This window comes from Lichenostomus cassidix, chromosome 1 (assembly GCF_008360975.1).
Source record: "Lichenostomus cassidix isolate B80296 chromosome 1, HeHo_3.0, whole genome shotgun sequence".
Classification (NCBI taxonomy): domain Eukaryota; kingdom Metazoa; phylum Chordata; class Aves; order Passeriformes; family Meliphagidae; genus Lichenostomus; species Lichenostomus cassidix.
Genome location: NC_139479.1, coordinates 3836509 through 3853984, shown reverse-complemented (window position 1 = coordinate 3853984; position 17476 = coordinate 3836509). Strand labels below are relative to the sequence as shown.

Here is a 17476-nt window from a genome sequence, read left to right as displayed (position 1 = left end):
CTGTGTCACCACAGCTGGTGCAAATGGTCAAACTGCTGTAAAAAAGTGAAGTTTGGCTCCTCTCAGAGGGAGCAAAAGCGCTTTATGTTCTGCAGAGAGGTGCTAAACATCCTCATGCAGCTAACACACAGATCCAAGCCCTGGATTTGTCTCTGCTGCCATGGGTACAACTCCAGGTTAAACACAGCAGTCTGTTTTAATGGCTGGCATATCTAATTTGAGAATAGTCAGAAAAAAATCAGGCCTTATTACATGTTGGTACTGACTTAGGAGTAAAAATGCCACACATTTCTCCACTGGCTGGTGAAAACCACTAAAATATGAAAAAAGCAAGAACAAAGAAACTTGAAGTTTCAGTCTTGCAGCCTTAAAATCTGCACAAAAAACAACCCCAAACCTTAAGCAAACAGCTATCTTATTATTAAATATTATTATTATCCAACCCTCAAATTAGGAGATTTCAGCAAACTTCAGATCTGGTACACAAAGTATAAACTTTTAAAGTGGTAAATCATTTTTCACGCACTCCTTGAAAACTATGATTAATTGTGGGGGGGAAAAAAAGGCAAGAAGCAGTGGCAGCTATTTGCATTAACTGCTTTTGCTGGCAGCTTAGGCAGCAGGATTAATATAACTGAACTGTGACATGTTTATGGCATAATCATAAGACACAAGATGATATACAGCCTAAGCTACTTAGGAAGAGGTCAAACGGCAAGTGAATTTAAAATACTCTGGTTTAGATGTTCTCAAGCCACATGGAGTCCCTTTAGCGAGGTGACAAAAATAAAACCCACCAAAAAAGTTAAAAAGAAAGTAACTCTGACAGTTATTTCTACATTTCTTTCTGAAAGAGCTGCTGTAGGCTGCCATGCAGAGCTGACAGAAAAGCAAACAGGAAACCATTTATTACACACTTGGAAATACTTCTGAAGAGTGGAGAGAAACACCTAAGCATTTTGGAGCCCATTTTAACAGATTTGTACCACAAAATACACAATCACTGGCATCCTGGAATGCCACCATTGGAAAAAAATATTCAAGAGGGTCGAGAATTAGCATAAATCCATGCAAAAATCTGGGAGTAGCAGGATTGCTCACAATGGGACTGAGCACCTGGTTTTGCCTTCTTGGCTTTCCTGGTTAATATTTAGCAGTGCAAAGTGCACTTCTGGCAGCTCAGGACTTCTCCAGCCCCAAATTCCAGGCTCAGGGCCACAGCTGTGGTGCAGCTCTGGATGGATTCCCAGCATTGAAGCAAGGGGACAACTTTGCCCTGGCAAGGAAAGGAGTAGTTTCTGGTGAAGGCTGTGAAAAAAAATGTTCCATTTCCTAGAAAACAGCTAAGAGGAGAGAGGGCACATAGTTCCTCATCCTATGGTGAATCATGCATCCTCTGCAAGCTCCCAACCAGCCAAACTTTAATTGTGCTCCTCCTGTTTTACTGCTCTTCCTCTGAATTTCTCTGGGAAAGTCTCCTTTGATCCAGGAAGGTTTGATCCTTCTCCACCAGCGAAAGCAATGCCTGGCTCAGAAAAGAGCAACAATTACAGGAAACTTTCCTAACACACCACTGAATTTTTCAGTGAGTTGTTTTCTCACACTGAACGGCTTCCCTTCAAAAATGTGTTGACTGTTTTTTAAGGCAAGAGAGAAAAGCAAACATCTGTGTTGAAGGACCAGTGGTTTTGCTTTCCTAACAGCACAACAGAGAAAGGAATTTAAACAGACCTTGTTTTGCTTATTAAGTTGAAGGATGCTGTGACTAATTTTAAATAATTTATATGGCAATATCATTTAAATATTTTGCACGGAAATATAATATTAATGCACATGTAATATTTTAATCATGAATTTCACTTAATTTATATGAACTATAAAAACTTTAAACTTATCACGTCCCATTGATCTCCAACTAAGAACATGAGCGTAAAATGAAATTAGGATTTCTGAAGAAATTGGGGCATAAAAATTACAGAACTAAAATCAAAACATGAATAGCAACAAGCAACAGTGAGAAACAGATACAACACATACATACCATATCCTCCACAAAACAAAAAAAGAAATGGCTTTGGAATAAAAATTGCAACAGCACAGTCTCATTAGACTGATCCAGACAGAGCAGAGTATTATTCCTAATAAAAAAAAGAAATCTTATCCATCAGGAATAATAACTGCCAACCATAAGAGAGCAACGGTTGATTGCAAAAATATAAAATAAAAAAGGAGGCATAGGATGAGAATTTTAGGAAGCAACACAAAACTGTACATTGCCATCATGAATTATGAGCTCAGACAGCTCTGCAAGGGGCAACCCAAAATCTCTATTTCCTTGGTTTGACCAGAATTGCCTTAATTCTCAGGAGACTGCAATGCACACCTGCTTGCCAAGACAAAACTGATCAATTAGGGTTTTTTTTTTTTTTCCTCAGGCAAACTTGCATTTCACAGAGCCAGGAACACAGGATGGTCAATACCTCTCTGCAGTCCAGTTGGAGGTTTTGCCCCCCAACCTCCAGTTTGAGAATCTCCACCTGGTAGTACCACTCCTCTTTGATGGGTGTGTACCAGATATCCCCTGTGTACAGACTGGGCTCAATTCCACCCAGGACCTGAGGGAGAGGAGAAAAGAAGTCACATAAAAACCAAGATGTTTAGTTTTGGGGAAAGGACATGAGGAAGGGGGATATTTAATTGTGATACTCAGGGGGGATTGAAATTTTAATTTAGCATCATTTGTGAGGATTTTACTGTCAAGCTCTCTGTCAATAATAGATCAGTATTAAACATCTAGACATTAAACAGACCACTGTGCTTCAGTCAAGCAGAATTCCCACGCAGGGCCAAATCAGCAGCATCCTCACCTACAACCTCACACTGATTCTATTATGAAAACTCCACTGTTTAAAATCAAAACAGTATCTTCAGTGGTCAAACCCAGGCAATTTATAAACATGGGACAGAATATTAAACTTACACATGATAAATCTGCTTTATCAGATCAGAAAAGCTTTAATACTGTTGAGGAATGTTTCATTTTTTCTTACACACATCCAAAATGGAATCCCATCCTGTCACTGCTACCACTGTTAGCTTCCACCAAAACCTAGGCTGAGGATATCTGGGAGCATTTGTGGACTCTCAGACTCTGAATTAAAGAACTAGCAAGTTCTCTCTTGGTCTTCAATTATATGAATAAAATTTATAGTATGTGAATTTTCTTCAAAATAAGTATTTGTGATCAGCTCCTGTGCTGAGATGATTATTTCAGCGTAATTTGGGAACAATCATTCCATCTCCCAATTCCAGATACCTCATGGCAAACTCATGTTCTCACTAAAACTGATGGAAAGAATTTCCAGAGTAACAACAAGCAGGAGATTTTATCTACAGATTTTTCCCTTTAATATGCTGTTGACAAAAAAACCAAAAGGCCCTTGATTCCTCTCCCCCTTTTCACATAGTGTAAAAAAAAAAATTACTGTAGCATTTAGATGAGATTGAACAAATTTAGCAGCTGAATAAGGGACTACTGAGTTTGAGAAATGTTATCAGAATCAGCCCTGAGGAAACACCACAACATTCATGTTTTCCTTTGTTAAAAGAAGAAAAGTTTACTCCAACTTGAGAGAGGAAAAAAATAATTAAGAATGAAAATAAACAGACACTCAAATTTTGCCTAAAGGGCTTAACTTTTCTTTAAAAATTAGAAAACATATTTAAAATATCTTTGAACGCTAAATTTGGCAGAAGTAGGATAGTCACAGAAAAGAGGGAGAGAGATGAACAAAGATACATCTTCCCTCTCCTACTGACAGATACCCACAAGACTACCTCCGTTGGTACCACTTCCAGAAACAGGCAGTCCAGCACCACACATCTGCAGGGAGAAAATGTTGGGGATCTTTGCCTGCCTCACGAGGGAGTCGAAGAATGTCTCCACAGAACTCGAAGGCTTGAAGGTGTTGGAGAACAAAACAGAACAAAACCAAAAGAATTGCAGGATTCATTAGAAAGTTGCTTCGCGGAAATCAGCAAATCATTCAAACAAGACCACTTTTCACGAGTAAATTGAATTTCTGACAAGCAGCTGATGAAAGTTCTAGACAAAGTAAGTCATTAAACCCCCAATATCTCTCATTTTTCTGTTTCTGTTGCTTTTAAAAACATTTTTACTCTTGACCACTGCCAGTGCTGCTGCCACCAAATCCCAAAAGCACAGGAGTAATTTTCAATTGCAGTTTCCCAACTCAAACACCAGTTTCAGGCAGAAACTCTCACTGACACTTGCTGCTTGGAAAAGCTTTCAGTTATTAGAACACTCAAATGTAACTTGCCTTTCACACCTTCTTATAGTTAAAAAGCAGAATTTTAAAGTCAAGATTTTCAGCTTTTCAACACTATTAAATTCTAATGAACTTTGCATTCAGTGGCCTTTATTTTCTCCCTTTTCTTTTAAAGAACTTCATATCCAGGCACACTTTCTTCAGCTGGTTACTGCCAACAGGTCCTTCCTGACACTACAGGTCCTGTTTTCCTTGGCAGTTGTTGGAGGGCTGCACCTTCCCTGTAATTCAGATTTCCAACAGGCAAAGCCCCCAGCTCACTCCCAGGGACCAAATGCTCTCACTACACAAAGCCCAGAGTCCTTAAATCCTTGGAAGAAGGGAAAAACAAATGCCCTGAGTACACTATTTGCCCAAACCAGAGCTGAATCATTTGCTCTATCTGTGTGGATCTCACTTTGGGATGTGAAGGTTGAAAACTGGAACTGTGTAGTTTCCCAAGCATGTTTTCAGTCTCAGATTATAAGGCTATACATTTTAGAATATAAATTTCAGGTTTTAATTGGAACTTCTACCTGAATTTCCTACCTCCAGAAGGGCAGGATGTGCTTGGCTCTATGCTCCTGGAAATGCTGTAGCTAATATTTATTCTGAAATTATCCATCCATGCCCTCTCCCTCAACTTTTACTTGGTGAATGGAGAATGTCCTAGAATGAACTTCCAAGGGCTTTGCCTTGGACCAGTCTTGAAAACTTCATCAGAGCTCTACGACCTCTCTCCAAAAACATACCAGCAGCCTTTAGTCCCATACTCTGGTACTACAAGCTCTGTAAAAGCTGTACATTCCAGAGGAGCTAAAATCAGCATTTTCATCACCAGAAAAGCCAAAATCCCCACAGGGGACTGTGGTACCATCAGAACCCAATTTATTCTTTCTGTAGCAAAGGAAAAAGTGGCTGCAGGGTGGAGTTTAATGCTGACAGATCATCTGCTGACTTTATTCTAAGAGATTTCTATTTGCTGTCCTTGTCAAAGACAATCCCTGGGGAAGGGATGGTTTACCTTGGCTAAGGCATCGTAGGCAAGGCCAAGGATCCCATGCCATTTAACCCCTGGCAGGAAGAAGTTCTCAGACTCCAGGATGGTGGCAATGTTGATGATGTAGCTGCCATAGAGTCCCTTGGGCATGGTGATGACATCTGTGCCCAGCACTCCAGTCCAGCTGCCTTGGCTGTACTTCACTGTGACTTCAATCCCTTCAGATCTGTATGTGCTTGACCTTTAAAAGGAAAGGATGCACTGATGCATGAGCTGTTCATTCACAATGCATGACAACAGAATTTATTCAAACTCAATTTTGCCTGGAGAAGGGGGGAAAAAAATTAAGTATGCAAAATAGATATTCACGCTGTTTGTAAAAGCAGTAAAATGCAGAAATTAGAAGAAAAAATAAATCTCAAAGTCCTGCTTTTATCCATCCAATAACTCAAATCATTACAATGTGTATTAAAAAAAAAAAAAACAACAAAAAACCAACTCAGGTATCATGTCACCTAATGCAATGTGTCCCTGACTCAAACTGGTCCATCACAATATGAGCAACACTAGCTGGAGAAGGAACATATTAAATGGCACTAGGAAATGAAAAGCTGCTGATTCAAATTGAAAATTGAAATGCCAAGCTAACTGAATAGCTGTAGACTAATACCTCATTAATATTCTTAAAAGATCCATTTTGGGTAAATTGGAGTATTACTGTGAGTATCAGCAGTAAGACAGAGGTTTTCTAAATCTGCAGTTTGGCCTATCCATGAGCAAGTGAGTAGACTTGGATATTATTAACAAATGATTCACTGTCTTGGAGGAGGAAAGGAACAAATTCCTTCTAGACCAGGGAAGCAAATCCAAAGGAGCAGTTAAGTATGGCAAGCAGAGGAAGGAACAGAATCCTGTTTAAAAGGCTTAACAAAAACATTAGCAAAAGCTTCAGTAGATTATTCATTTTAAAGACCTGTAATCCATAAGTACTGTAATCATATTCCACCCACAGCACTACTGAAGAGCTACAGAAGTTCTAGATCCCTCACTATTTACTTTGGATCCACTCCTTGGCATGCAGCTTTTCCTCTTTTGGAGAGACAGATGACCACACTCAGTTCACCTAAGCAGACTTTTCACAGCTTTTTGTAAAGTAAATTAAGGGGGGAAAAAAAAGAGGCATAAAATAGTTTAATAACAGCAGCTTTACATGTGTGTAGAACAACAGAAAGTGCAAGAGGTTTATCAGGAGCAGATTCTTTGGTCAGTCCAGTTTGAATGTAACAGCCACAACCTGAAGTGGCTTCACAGCCCCTGAGCTCACCAGCATGAATTTGGTGTGATTTTCACTATTATGGGGAACAACCTTCAGATGGCAACATGGACAAGTCCCATCTAGTCAAACGCTTTATCTTGAGGGACATCTTGGCCAAATGGATCATGCATCTGATTCTTCCTAGCTGAGGGAGAGAGGGAGAAATAAAAGGCCAGGCTCTAAGCCTCAGCAGTTCTTCATACTCAGAAGACCCAACCGTTCAAGGGTTAACATCCAGAAATCCATGAGATAATATTTCAAAATGCAGGAGTTCCAGAGATACTGTTATTACCTTTATCTGATCACCTCCACTGCTAGTGTGTAATTCTGCATTTGTATGACACTTACACAAAGGAACATCTCTGCTCAGGCAGGGTCTTCAGAACACCTCTGTGACACTGGCAGCACATTTTATAAATCAAAATAGAGTCTGAATAATTAGTGCCATAAGGGAAGCTGGGGGGCAGGAAGTGAAAGGGAGAATACAGGGCTCTTCATGCAGAAAAGTGTCTGGCTGGGCAGCAGAAGAGGAAACATCTGAAATCAGAGAGAAAATTGAGTGCTGGGAGAATAAAGCGAAGCAAATCTGCAAATACAAGCAGTGCATGACTAGAACAGCAGCAGCACACAGCTCTTGTTCCATCAGCAGGAACAGCCTGATGGATTGAGCTGAGGACAAGGACACAGCAAGACTCAGCTCGTTTCCCAGCACAGATGGTGACCTTTCTTGTAGAAAGGCAAGGCAGGTCCCTTCCTCACCATTTGTGCCTCAGCTTCCCCACCTGTAGAAATGAAGACACTCATCTCATTTGTGAAGCTCACAAATGTCATATTGAAGAGAAGATTTCATTATTTCCTTCGAGGAGCAAATTGGTAACATGGGAAGTGATTTCGCATAATCCTTGTGGAAGTAAATTACATTCTGTTCTGCAAAACCACTTCCTGCTCCATCTTCTTGCCTGTAATCAGCCACTCTGTTTGTGGTTTTTTTCCCGCCTTCCACCTCACTAATCTAAATAAGAAAACTTCTTTAGAGGTCAAAACTAGAGACTTCTTGTAATTCATGAGCTGAGCATTTTAAAACAAATACACAGCAGAGGAACAAAAAAATTATAAACAAGCTGTTTTGGCTGTGATGAGAAAAGAAGAAATCCACATCTTCCAGAAAGACAAAGTGTATTTTTTTAGCACTCAGTAAGGAATGAGTTCTCCTAAATCATGGTGCTGCAGTGACTCTACTCCCTTCTCCCTCTCCTTCCCATTTCCATCTTCTCTCCAAAGCAGCCACCAGAAACCTCAAATCCAAAATGTATCTCAAGCCTCAGCTGAGCAAACCAGCAGTGGGGTAATTTTCTCCTGCAGGGCAAATCCTCATTGCCAGCACGCAGCATAGAACAAAACACAACCAAAATGTTATTTCTCATGTCACGATCCCTTTGCAGGAATCTCAACATGGCAACAGCAAATTTACCACATGCAGGAAGCTCTGCTCAACACCAACCTCACCAAACAACTTTAAGGTGAAGCAAATGTGAAAACAAAATGTAAATTATTGATTTCTAACCAAGAAGTCCCATCTAATCTGCAGGGTTCCCACAAGAAGTTTAAAATTCACCCCAAACCACAAGCTGTACAGGGCACACAACCAAACTCACAGGATCACTCTGCAAAGCAGCAAGTTTTTTCGTTTGCTGGTATATAACTTATTGTATTACCTCAATTTATTGCCTATATATTTCTTACCTCCCTTTCTCCTGGAAAGATCAACTCTTGGGCATCTTGCTTCTGATGCTTCAGATGGTAAGGCAGTAATACTCATACTGAAATAAAACTGAATTCTGTTCTTGAGTACTGAAAGCCCTGAGCATGTCATATTTACATATTACTGCAGAGCCACCACTGATAATTTGGGTTCAAGTGTAAAAATCCCTTTCTATGTCTGTTAGAATAGCTCTTTTACTGTAAGTAGAGTACTCAACAAAACTACTTGTTATTTTGAACAGCGTGAGAAACAAACACCGTGATTTCTTTTCAGCTCAGGACAAATTAGCTCATTTTGCAAAACCTTATATATCAGGGTGACTTATAGAGCATGATTATCACAGCAAACTCAGAACTTTTCACAGCAAAGGTTTGTCAGAGCCACTCAAAAGCCCAAGTTGTGGAAGAGTTCATGGTAACAGCTTAACTCACTTTGTGCAGAGAGAGCCAATTAAACAGCAGGATTATATCACACAGATTATATGATACACAACATCATGTAACAAGTTAGTCCTACAATTGCTCCAGGAGGGCTCTTCCTGAAAAACACACTCTCTGTGTCCTTTGAAACAAAAATAATGCCTTTCCCATGCACCCCCCTCAACTGCAGTCAAAAAAGAATCATGCATCCAATTTCTGATTTTGATCATCTGAATAAAATTAAACTAAGAGTGTGGCATCAGGAAATTAAGACCCATCACTCTCTCCAACACAACATGAATATTCTAATAAGCTCACATCTATAACTCATAACCCATTAATTTAACAAATTACTAATCTTTCTTTCCTCTTGTCTTCAACTTGCAGTTTAAGACGTCGGAAGCACTCCATGACAATATAGGGAAAAACTGCAGGAGTGATTACCAGATGAGAGGAAACCTCTTTATCTAATCTTGAAGTGTTCCACCTAGCAAGGAAGAAAAGTGCCCCTGGGTCGTTTTTCTCATTTACACATGAGCAAAGGTCGCTCTTGGGTAATTTTACAGATCCAGCTGATGTGATATCAGTGCCCCTGTTTACCATCTCTGTAAAATCATGACAACCACAAGGGCTGGTTTGGGCTGGGACAGAGTTAATTTTCTTCACAGCGGCTAGCAGGGGCTGTGGTTTGGATTTGTGCTGAAAACAGTGGTGAAATAGAGGTGGTTTTGTTTTAGCTGAGCAGCTCTTGCACAGAGCCAAGGCCTTTTCTCCCTCTGATCTCACCCCACCCTTGCCAGGCTTGGTGTGTGTGAGGATTTTGGAGTGGACACAGCAGGACAGGTGACCCCAGGGATATCCCATACCACAGTGTCATGCTCAGCATACATGACATTCCCCTGTGGAAGCTGAGGATGTGGGGCTGAACAACCCAAGCACTGTGTGGGCTGAAGATGGACTGAGCCCCTGGGTCCAAAGGGCTGTGACCATTGACTTGTGACAAGCAGAGAGCCCCAGGGGCTGTGAGTGGAGGACAAGCTGTTCAGCAGGGAAAAGGGGGCTCAGGAGAGACTTGCTCACTCTCTGCTACTCCCTGACAGGAGGGTGCAGCCAGGTCAGTCAGTCTCTTCTCCCAGGCAACCAGCAACAGGACAAGAGGACACAGCAGCAAGCTGGGCTAGGAGAGGCTCAGGCTGGACATCAGGAGGAATTTATCCATGGAAAGGTTGTTAAATATTGGAAGGGACTGCCCAGGGAACTGGTGGACTTGTCTTCCCTGGAGGTGTCCAAGGATATGGCACTCAGTGCTCTGGGTGGTGACAAGGTGGGCATCAGGCACAGCTTGGACTCCATGGGCTGGGATGGGAGGGCATTTCCAGCCTCAATGATTCTGGGATTCTGTGAATGCTTTCATCAAGAGCCCTCATGATGGACAGGCTGCACACTCAGATTTGCACAGGGTCTACACTAAAGGGAGTAGTTGTGCTGAATGGCAGAGCTTGGATCCAGGGGAATCCCACAGAACAGGAGGATTGGGCCAACAGAAACCTCCTGGCTCTCAACAGGGAGAGGCCCAGAGTTTGTAGCTGAGAGGAAACAACTCCATGCATCAGGACACACTGGGAAACAACTGCAAAGGGCTCAGAAGGATTTGGGGGATGGTGGGCAGCAGGGTGAAGAAGAGCCAACACTGTGACTCGTCCTGTGCACACTGCAAACTCCACACCAGGCCATGTTTGGAGGGCAAGGACAACATATCCAAGGAAGTGACTCTGCTCCTCCGCTAAGATCACCCCTCTGGTGAGATCCCAGGAGAGTGTGGCACAGCACTGAACACACTGCCTGGACAGAGTGTGGATTTTCAATCCTCAGAGGTTTACAGGGCCTGGTTGGACTCAGCCACAGCTCACCTACTCTGGGGACAGCTCTGCCTCATTTGGGATGTGTGCAAGGTGAGCCACAGAGCTTTCCTGCAACCAACAGTTTAGAAATACCTACCTGATTTCACTGGGGCCAGGATGCCTCAGAGATGGCATTTATTTAACTGTAGTTAAAATATTTATAATGGAAGAAGCATGGTGTACCCAGGATGCTGATGTTTGTATTCTGAGCACACTGCAGGATTTCATCCATGCAACCCAAACCAGAAACTGCTGCTGCAATTGCTCTGGACTGCAACGAGCTGATTTTGAGTAATTTCACAAAGCACCCTTAACTAGCTCTTCAGGGCCTAGATTTCAAGGTTTCATCATTAACCTTATGTTGATGTTCTCCAAACACAGTGTCCACTGAGAACACTGAGCAGAGCTGTAACCTTCACATGATGTCACAGTCTGTCTTTCTCCACACACAACTCTGCTGTTGCTGTTTCTAATGGTTTATGTTTCTTATGAGAGAGGCCTTGTCCTTCCATCTCAATAACACCAATTAAGAGGCAAGGGAGAAAGAATACTTGTGCTTTTAACTCCTTGCAATTGAGTTTTTTTCTAGACACTGCCTATGAAAGGGGATAGCTGGCTGGCAGGGAAAAGTCTGCAGAAGTTCAGAAATATCTGTCAAGTGCAAATTCTGGACTTTCCAGACCTGTATCATATCAGTGAGCTGTGAAATATCTCTGTTAACATCTAAATATGTGACAGGAGATGAGGCTACTCTAGCAAACAGCATGGAAATAATGGATTTCTCTCCATTACCAGGGCATCTGATTGGAATAAAAGTAAAAAAAAACCATGTTAAAACACATATGAGGAAATGAGAATGGTGATACTCTCCAGCTACCCAGCCCTCTAAGTATTTTTATCCATATACTTCAGCTAAAGACAGACTCTGTCTTTTAGAGAAGTTTACCTGAAATAATTAAAACTAGAGAAAGGAAGGAGGAAAAGAGGGAAGAGTGATTCAGCCAGACAAAGCTGTGCTTGGCTGTGATTAATGTCAGCTTATGCTAAACACACAAATTGAGTGCATAACAAGCACCAGAACCACCAAGTGGTATTTTATAAATAACCAGATTCATCAGGGTCTGTCCAGATCACTGACTGATTAAGGCCTGTGGCCAAACTAAACAGCAAATTAGGTTTTGACTGACTAATTTTGCTTCTGGATGAACTGTCAAGTAACTGATACAATTACCAGGTTTTAATTCTTGTTTTCAAACAAAGGCAAAGCATATTGAAACTTTCAATTCCTTGCAAGTCTATTCAGGTAAGAAATTGGCTGAAATTGGTGCTGTTTTGCAAATGATTTTTACCCTGTAATCATCTTCCCTGTTCTCCAGCTCTAATTAGTGCTGCTGATACTCACTCAGAGCTCAGCTGTGCTGCCCTCAGTGGGGCTGTTTGTGGTGTCAGGGAGGACTTTGCATCAGGCAAGGCCAAAATTCCCACCAGGTCACCAACACCCCATTCCCATGGGATGTCTCAGCAGCCCCAGGAACTCCCTTATCATATTGTCTTGCATGGAGGAACCAAACTCCAAAGGACACCCTAATTCCCACCACGGGTGCAGAAGAGGTACTTACAGCTCAGGATCGAAGTAGGATGTGACATCAGGGTCAGGAACACCTGCTACAGCAAAATTACTGCTCCCAGTGTCAACCAGAATATTTAACTGCCAAAAAAAAAAAAGAAGAAAGGAGAGGTGATTTGCATATCCAATTAAACAAACGAACAAAAAGAATCATTACAGTTTTTTTCCAAACTACCTTCAGTTTTAAAATGAGCATTGCCCTGTGAAATAAATTAGTGTCACTTTTGGGGAAGATACGCTGCTGCAGCCCCTTCAAAACAGCTGATCATGCTGAAATGCTCTAAAACAGTCCTGTTCCTGGAAGGGGGATATCCCTCCAAGCCCATGTTCACACAGCAGATGAACTCCTGATCATCCCAAAAATGAGGAGGGCAGATTTATTAACACTGTGATTGAAAGGTGGACTAAGAGGAGCCACTTGTTTGGTTAATTGGGAGGGTGATTTAGGCTGAAAATTGCCACGTGGACTAAAGCAGACACCTCCTCTCCCCATGTGGCTCAGGTAACCAGGCTGGCTCATCACAGCTGCAGGATGGCAAAGCTGAAGGAAGCTGCAGCCAGATGCAGGATCACTTCTTTCATGAGGCCTAGAAGCCACATGAGATACCATGAGAGCCATTAAATGGTAAGTTTAAGTCACTCAGAGACTCTACTGCTACCAAAAGCAATGGTCACAGTTTCCCCCTGCTCTTGTCTGGATGCCTCCCAGGGCTCTCTGGCATAGCCATGGGGCTGTGATGCAAATCAGATCAGGTTCCTCATCTACAGGTACCAAAAAAAAGAAATAAAATGGCAATCTGCCATATCAGACAGCTACTCAAATGGGGATGGTAGGAGCACCAGAAAAGGGCAATTGCCTCCTTTGGTGACAGCTTGGTCTCAGACTGCCTTATAGCACCTGCTCACCATAAAAATATTGAGGAATTGAGAATTTTCCTGTAGGAGGGAGTGAGACACGAGGATTTGGTTGCCCATGGCTTAAAGCCAGCTCAAAACAGCCACTTTGGTAGTCCTCATCACTCCTTAAGATGTGATGTAGGTTGGGATTTAGAAAGGGAAAGGGATGTGGAAAGGGCAAGAGAGAACCATCAGGGAAACAAGTTTGGTGTTGACAAAGGAAGAGAAGACACAGGGCTGAGCTCAGAAATGAGTGTGAACACAAAGGAGGATGAAACATTTGGAGCAGATATGCTGAATCCTTCTCTAATGAGACTGAGCATGGACAAAAAGTGTGAGTCAATGCTCAAAACCATCTTTGGTTTGCTCACAGAGAGGGAGGGAGGTGATGGTCACCCCTGTTTTACCCCTTAATATATTATGGGACTGAAGAACTCTGAAATTTAAACAAGAACACAAAACCAAGCAGTAATTCCTGGGAATCTCTTCTGAAATGCAGGCACACTCTGTCATTGGTATTCCCAGCCCTAATCTTGCAGGAATTTTAAGAGTAAAAAGAAACAAACCTGCAGCCTCAGTCAAGCGCCTCGCTGCATCCCAGATTTTAGATTAAGCAAAGACAATACATTAAAATTTATTTTGCAACCACACGAGCTAGACAGAGACATCTAAAAACAAGAGGACATCCACGAGTTCACCTGGCTCCAGGAGCTGAGGCTTTAAAAGAAAATAAGAACCTCTGAGGCACTGCAATAAAATCCAAAGTTTGCTACATACTTCATTTTGATGATATCAAAAGCCTCACATTTTTTCAACTACCTAACAAGGTACGACCTATTCATTTCCCCCTCCCCTTCTCCGGCAAAGAAATCATATTAAAAATAAATAACAAAGAGCAGCTACAATGTGTGCATCTATCAGGACCGACAATATTTGCCTCCAAGGGGTGCTGCAGGGCTTAAATTAATTAGCCTTTCCGAGGTATTCTGTGATGCTTGAGGAATGGGCACTATTCATCAGCTGCATAAATACATGTAGGTGTTGCCTTAGTCTCAGTGATATGCATGGCACCATACACGGAGGAGGACTTGGGGGAAAAAACCAACAACCAAAACCAAACAAAAATCACTAAATATGACACACACGAAAGATATTTTACCCCCACACCTTAAATACAATGTTATCATCACGGAATTCACAAAGCATCGAAGGAAAGGGCAAATTTACTACCCACAGGACGGAGCAAATCAACATTTCCAGAAGAAAATAGATATCCTCCACAAAGACAGAGGGGAAGCACAAAGCTGGCTATCCATGCAGGCTGCAGCCCACTCGGACACAGCAGTGCTCACATGACAGATGCTATTGAGGCTGACATTCCCCATCCACATGTTTGTGCATAATGAGATGCAGGCAGCCAGGGCAGACACTGATTTATTGTAGTCCTCACAATAGTGCCACTGATTAGCAGCTCATTTTGGGGTGGGTATAACTTACTGAGGTCTCTTTCTCTCCTGGCTGCCCTTCGGGTCTGAATTTTCTTTAGTGCCTTCACGTCTCATTAGGAGCCACTTTGATGTTGTCGCCACTGGAGCCTGTTTCGTTCCATGGTGCCTCCTGGGGAGCTCCAGGCAAGCTCTGGAGAGTCACAAGGTGGCCACTGAAGGAGCCATGATGGTCCAGGGCTGTCCATCCTGCCCCATCTTGATCAACCATGAGAGCAGCCCTGCTGAGAAGGACTTGGGAGTGCTGGTGGAGAGGTTGGATATGTCCAGCAGTGTCAATTTGCAGCCCAAAAACCAACTGTGTGCTGGGTTCATCCCACAGCCTGGGCAGCAGGAAAGGGATTGGGATTGTGTCCCTGTGCTCAGGTGAGAGCTCACCTGCAGAGCTGCTCCAGCCCTGGGGCTCAGCACAGCAAGGAGCTGGAGCTGCTGGAGAGAGTGCAGAGGAGGCAGCAGGATGAGCAGAGGGATGGAGCAGCTCTGCTGGGAGGAAAGGCTGGCAGAGCTGGGATTGTTCAGCCTGGAAAAGAGAAAACTTCAGGGTGACCTGAAGGGATCCTACAAGAAAGATTAAGACTCTTTACAAGGGCCTGGAGTGACAGAACAAGGGGGAATGGCTTCAAACTGAAAGAGAGTGGGTTTAGATTGGATATTAGCAAAAACCTTGTCCTTGTGAGGGTGGTGAGGTGCTGAACAAATCAACTTGGAGAAGCTGTGGCTGTTCCATCCCTGGAAGTGTTCAAGGCCAATCTGGATAAGGCTCTGAGCAACCTGGGATACTGAAAGGTGTCCCTGCCCATGGTAGGGGTTTGGAACTGGATAATCCTTAAGTTCCCTCCCAGCCCAAACCATTCCATGATTTGTGATGTCCAGAGCACAGTCCTGCCCTTCCCTAAAACATGAACCCAAACACTCTGTGCTCACTCCCTGGCTTACAACCAAGAACTGAATTCCATGGCACCTCAGCCTGATTCCCTGAGGAATCCATGGTGACAGCTGGACAGTGGCCAAACCTCTCTGTGCCTTTACTCTTCTCCCATGGGGACAGAGGACTCTGCTGCCAAGGCAGAGCCAACAGCAGTGGCACAGTCAGTAGATCAAAGCTCTCCTGGGCAGGCAGAGCAGCTTCCTGAGGCTTAGCACAGCCACCTCGAGTGAAACACTTCCAGCCACCCTGAGCTGATTGTTCTGATTGTTTCAGTGATCCCCGTTTCACCAGAGACTGTCAGATGAAGCCAGGTTTTGCAAAGGCCAAGTTCAGGGAGACTTAGCTGAATGAGGCTTTGAAGGAAAAACTGCATGAAGACTGCTGACTGATCACATGCCCAGCATTAAAACCAATGAAAAACAACTTTCCTTTTGCTTTTGGAAGATGCAAAGCCTTGTTTGGGATTTTTTTAATGTGGTTTCCAAGTTCCTTTTCAGACCTACACAGCAGACAGAGAGAGCAAATGCACTAAATTATTTCTTCTCCCTGAAGGTCACCTTTACCACAATCCTGGGATATAAAACCTCCACCTAGGAAAGCACCTGGAGATTATTTTGCTGTCTGCATTTCCTATATGCAAACAGTCTTGTTATTATTGATAGGAGGTTCATAAAGATCCCTATTTTACAGTAAGCAAGACAGGAACATCCACCTCTGCCATGACAAACTTACAGAGGGAATCTGACACTATCTATATGCCATTAAGTTGTGGTTATAAAAAGAAGCAAATCCAAACTTGTTTACTGAAAGTCACGAACATTGGAAGCAGAAGGCTCTGAGGTCATGCATTTTACATTTTTTCTACTCTGAAGGAATAGAGACACTAAAAAAAACCCCAGTCCTAATGATTTCTTTCAACTGGAAGTCAAACACTTTGCCAATACTTCAAGGATCCCATAAACTTTCCAGTGCTTGATTTAGCACCAGCATCAAATAGCACTTACTGTATGCTATGCTCCTTCAATAATTTAACTTACCACTATATCTTTAATATTTCCAAGCCTTCCATTGCTAAATATGACTGTATTTTGCCATCAGAAAAAAAAATTGCCTATTGAAATGTTATCTTTTCTTCATTCAGCAAAGCTTTGGCTGTCTGTGGTTCAAGCACCTGCCTGGTGCAGCAGGTGATGTTCAATATGACAACATCCACGCTGGACTGATTATTATTCACACCTCATTTAACTGCCTGGCGTAAAACAATTCACAGTTATCCACCACACATTCAGAAAGTGACTTCCTTTACATTTTCAAGGGAAAGTGATAGCAGCAATCATTCATTTTTTGTTGCTTGTACCCCTTAGCCTTCACAGGAGCTGTTTCTGTTCCAATACACACCCTGCTCAGACTTTGTAGAAGTTTCTCTTCCCTGTTTTAGTCTGAGGCTGGGAGGTTTTGGTAACTCTCAGAAAAATATACAAAACAAATCCCACAAGTTAAAGTGTGAAATGCATTTCTTTGAAGCAGCTGTCTGCATGATTTAGCATCCACAGATTTCTCCAGGTGTGGCATCCTAGGCCTTGCAAGCACATCTGTCATGCTGTTGCTTTTGATGTGATTCCCTGGGTCACCCACACTGAACTGGGGATACTCTTCATCCTCACCAAAAGACTGATCCACAGAAAAATCCACTGTGGGTTTTTTTTCCAAGTTCATGGATCTGATCTTTTTAGGCCAAGCAATAAAGTTTCACCACTAGACAGGCTAGAGTCTCTACAACTGTTTGAAAAGAAG

The 17476-nt window shown here is 42.6% G+C and overlaps 1 protein-coding gene across 1 annotated transcript in view; it reads right to left on the bottom strand.

The window, feature by feature from the left end:
* BACE2 (beta-secretase 2) overlaps positions 1 to 17476 on the bottom strand; it is a 50243-nt gene that overhangs the window by 15681 nt on the left and 17086 nt on the right. Inside the window, exons 2-5 of the mRNA XM_085040469.1 lie at positions 12345 to 12433; positions 5353 to 5569; positions 3830 to 3958; positions 2481 to 2615 (exon numbers count right to left, since the gene is read on the bottom strand). Of these exons, the coding sequence (XP_084896595.1) occupies positions 2481 to 2615; positions 3830 to 3958; positions 5353 to 5569; positions 12345 to 12433 (570 nt within the window). The remainder of the gene's footprint in view (positions 1 to 2480; positions 2616 to 3829; positions 3959 to 5352; positions 5570 to 12344; positions 12434 to 17476) is intronic.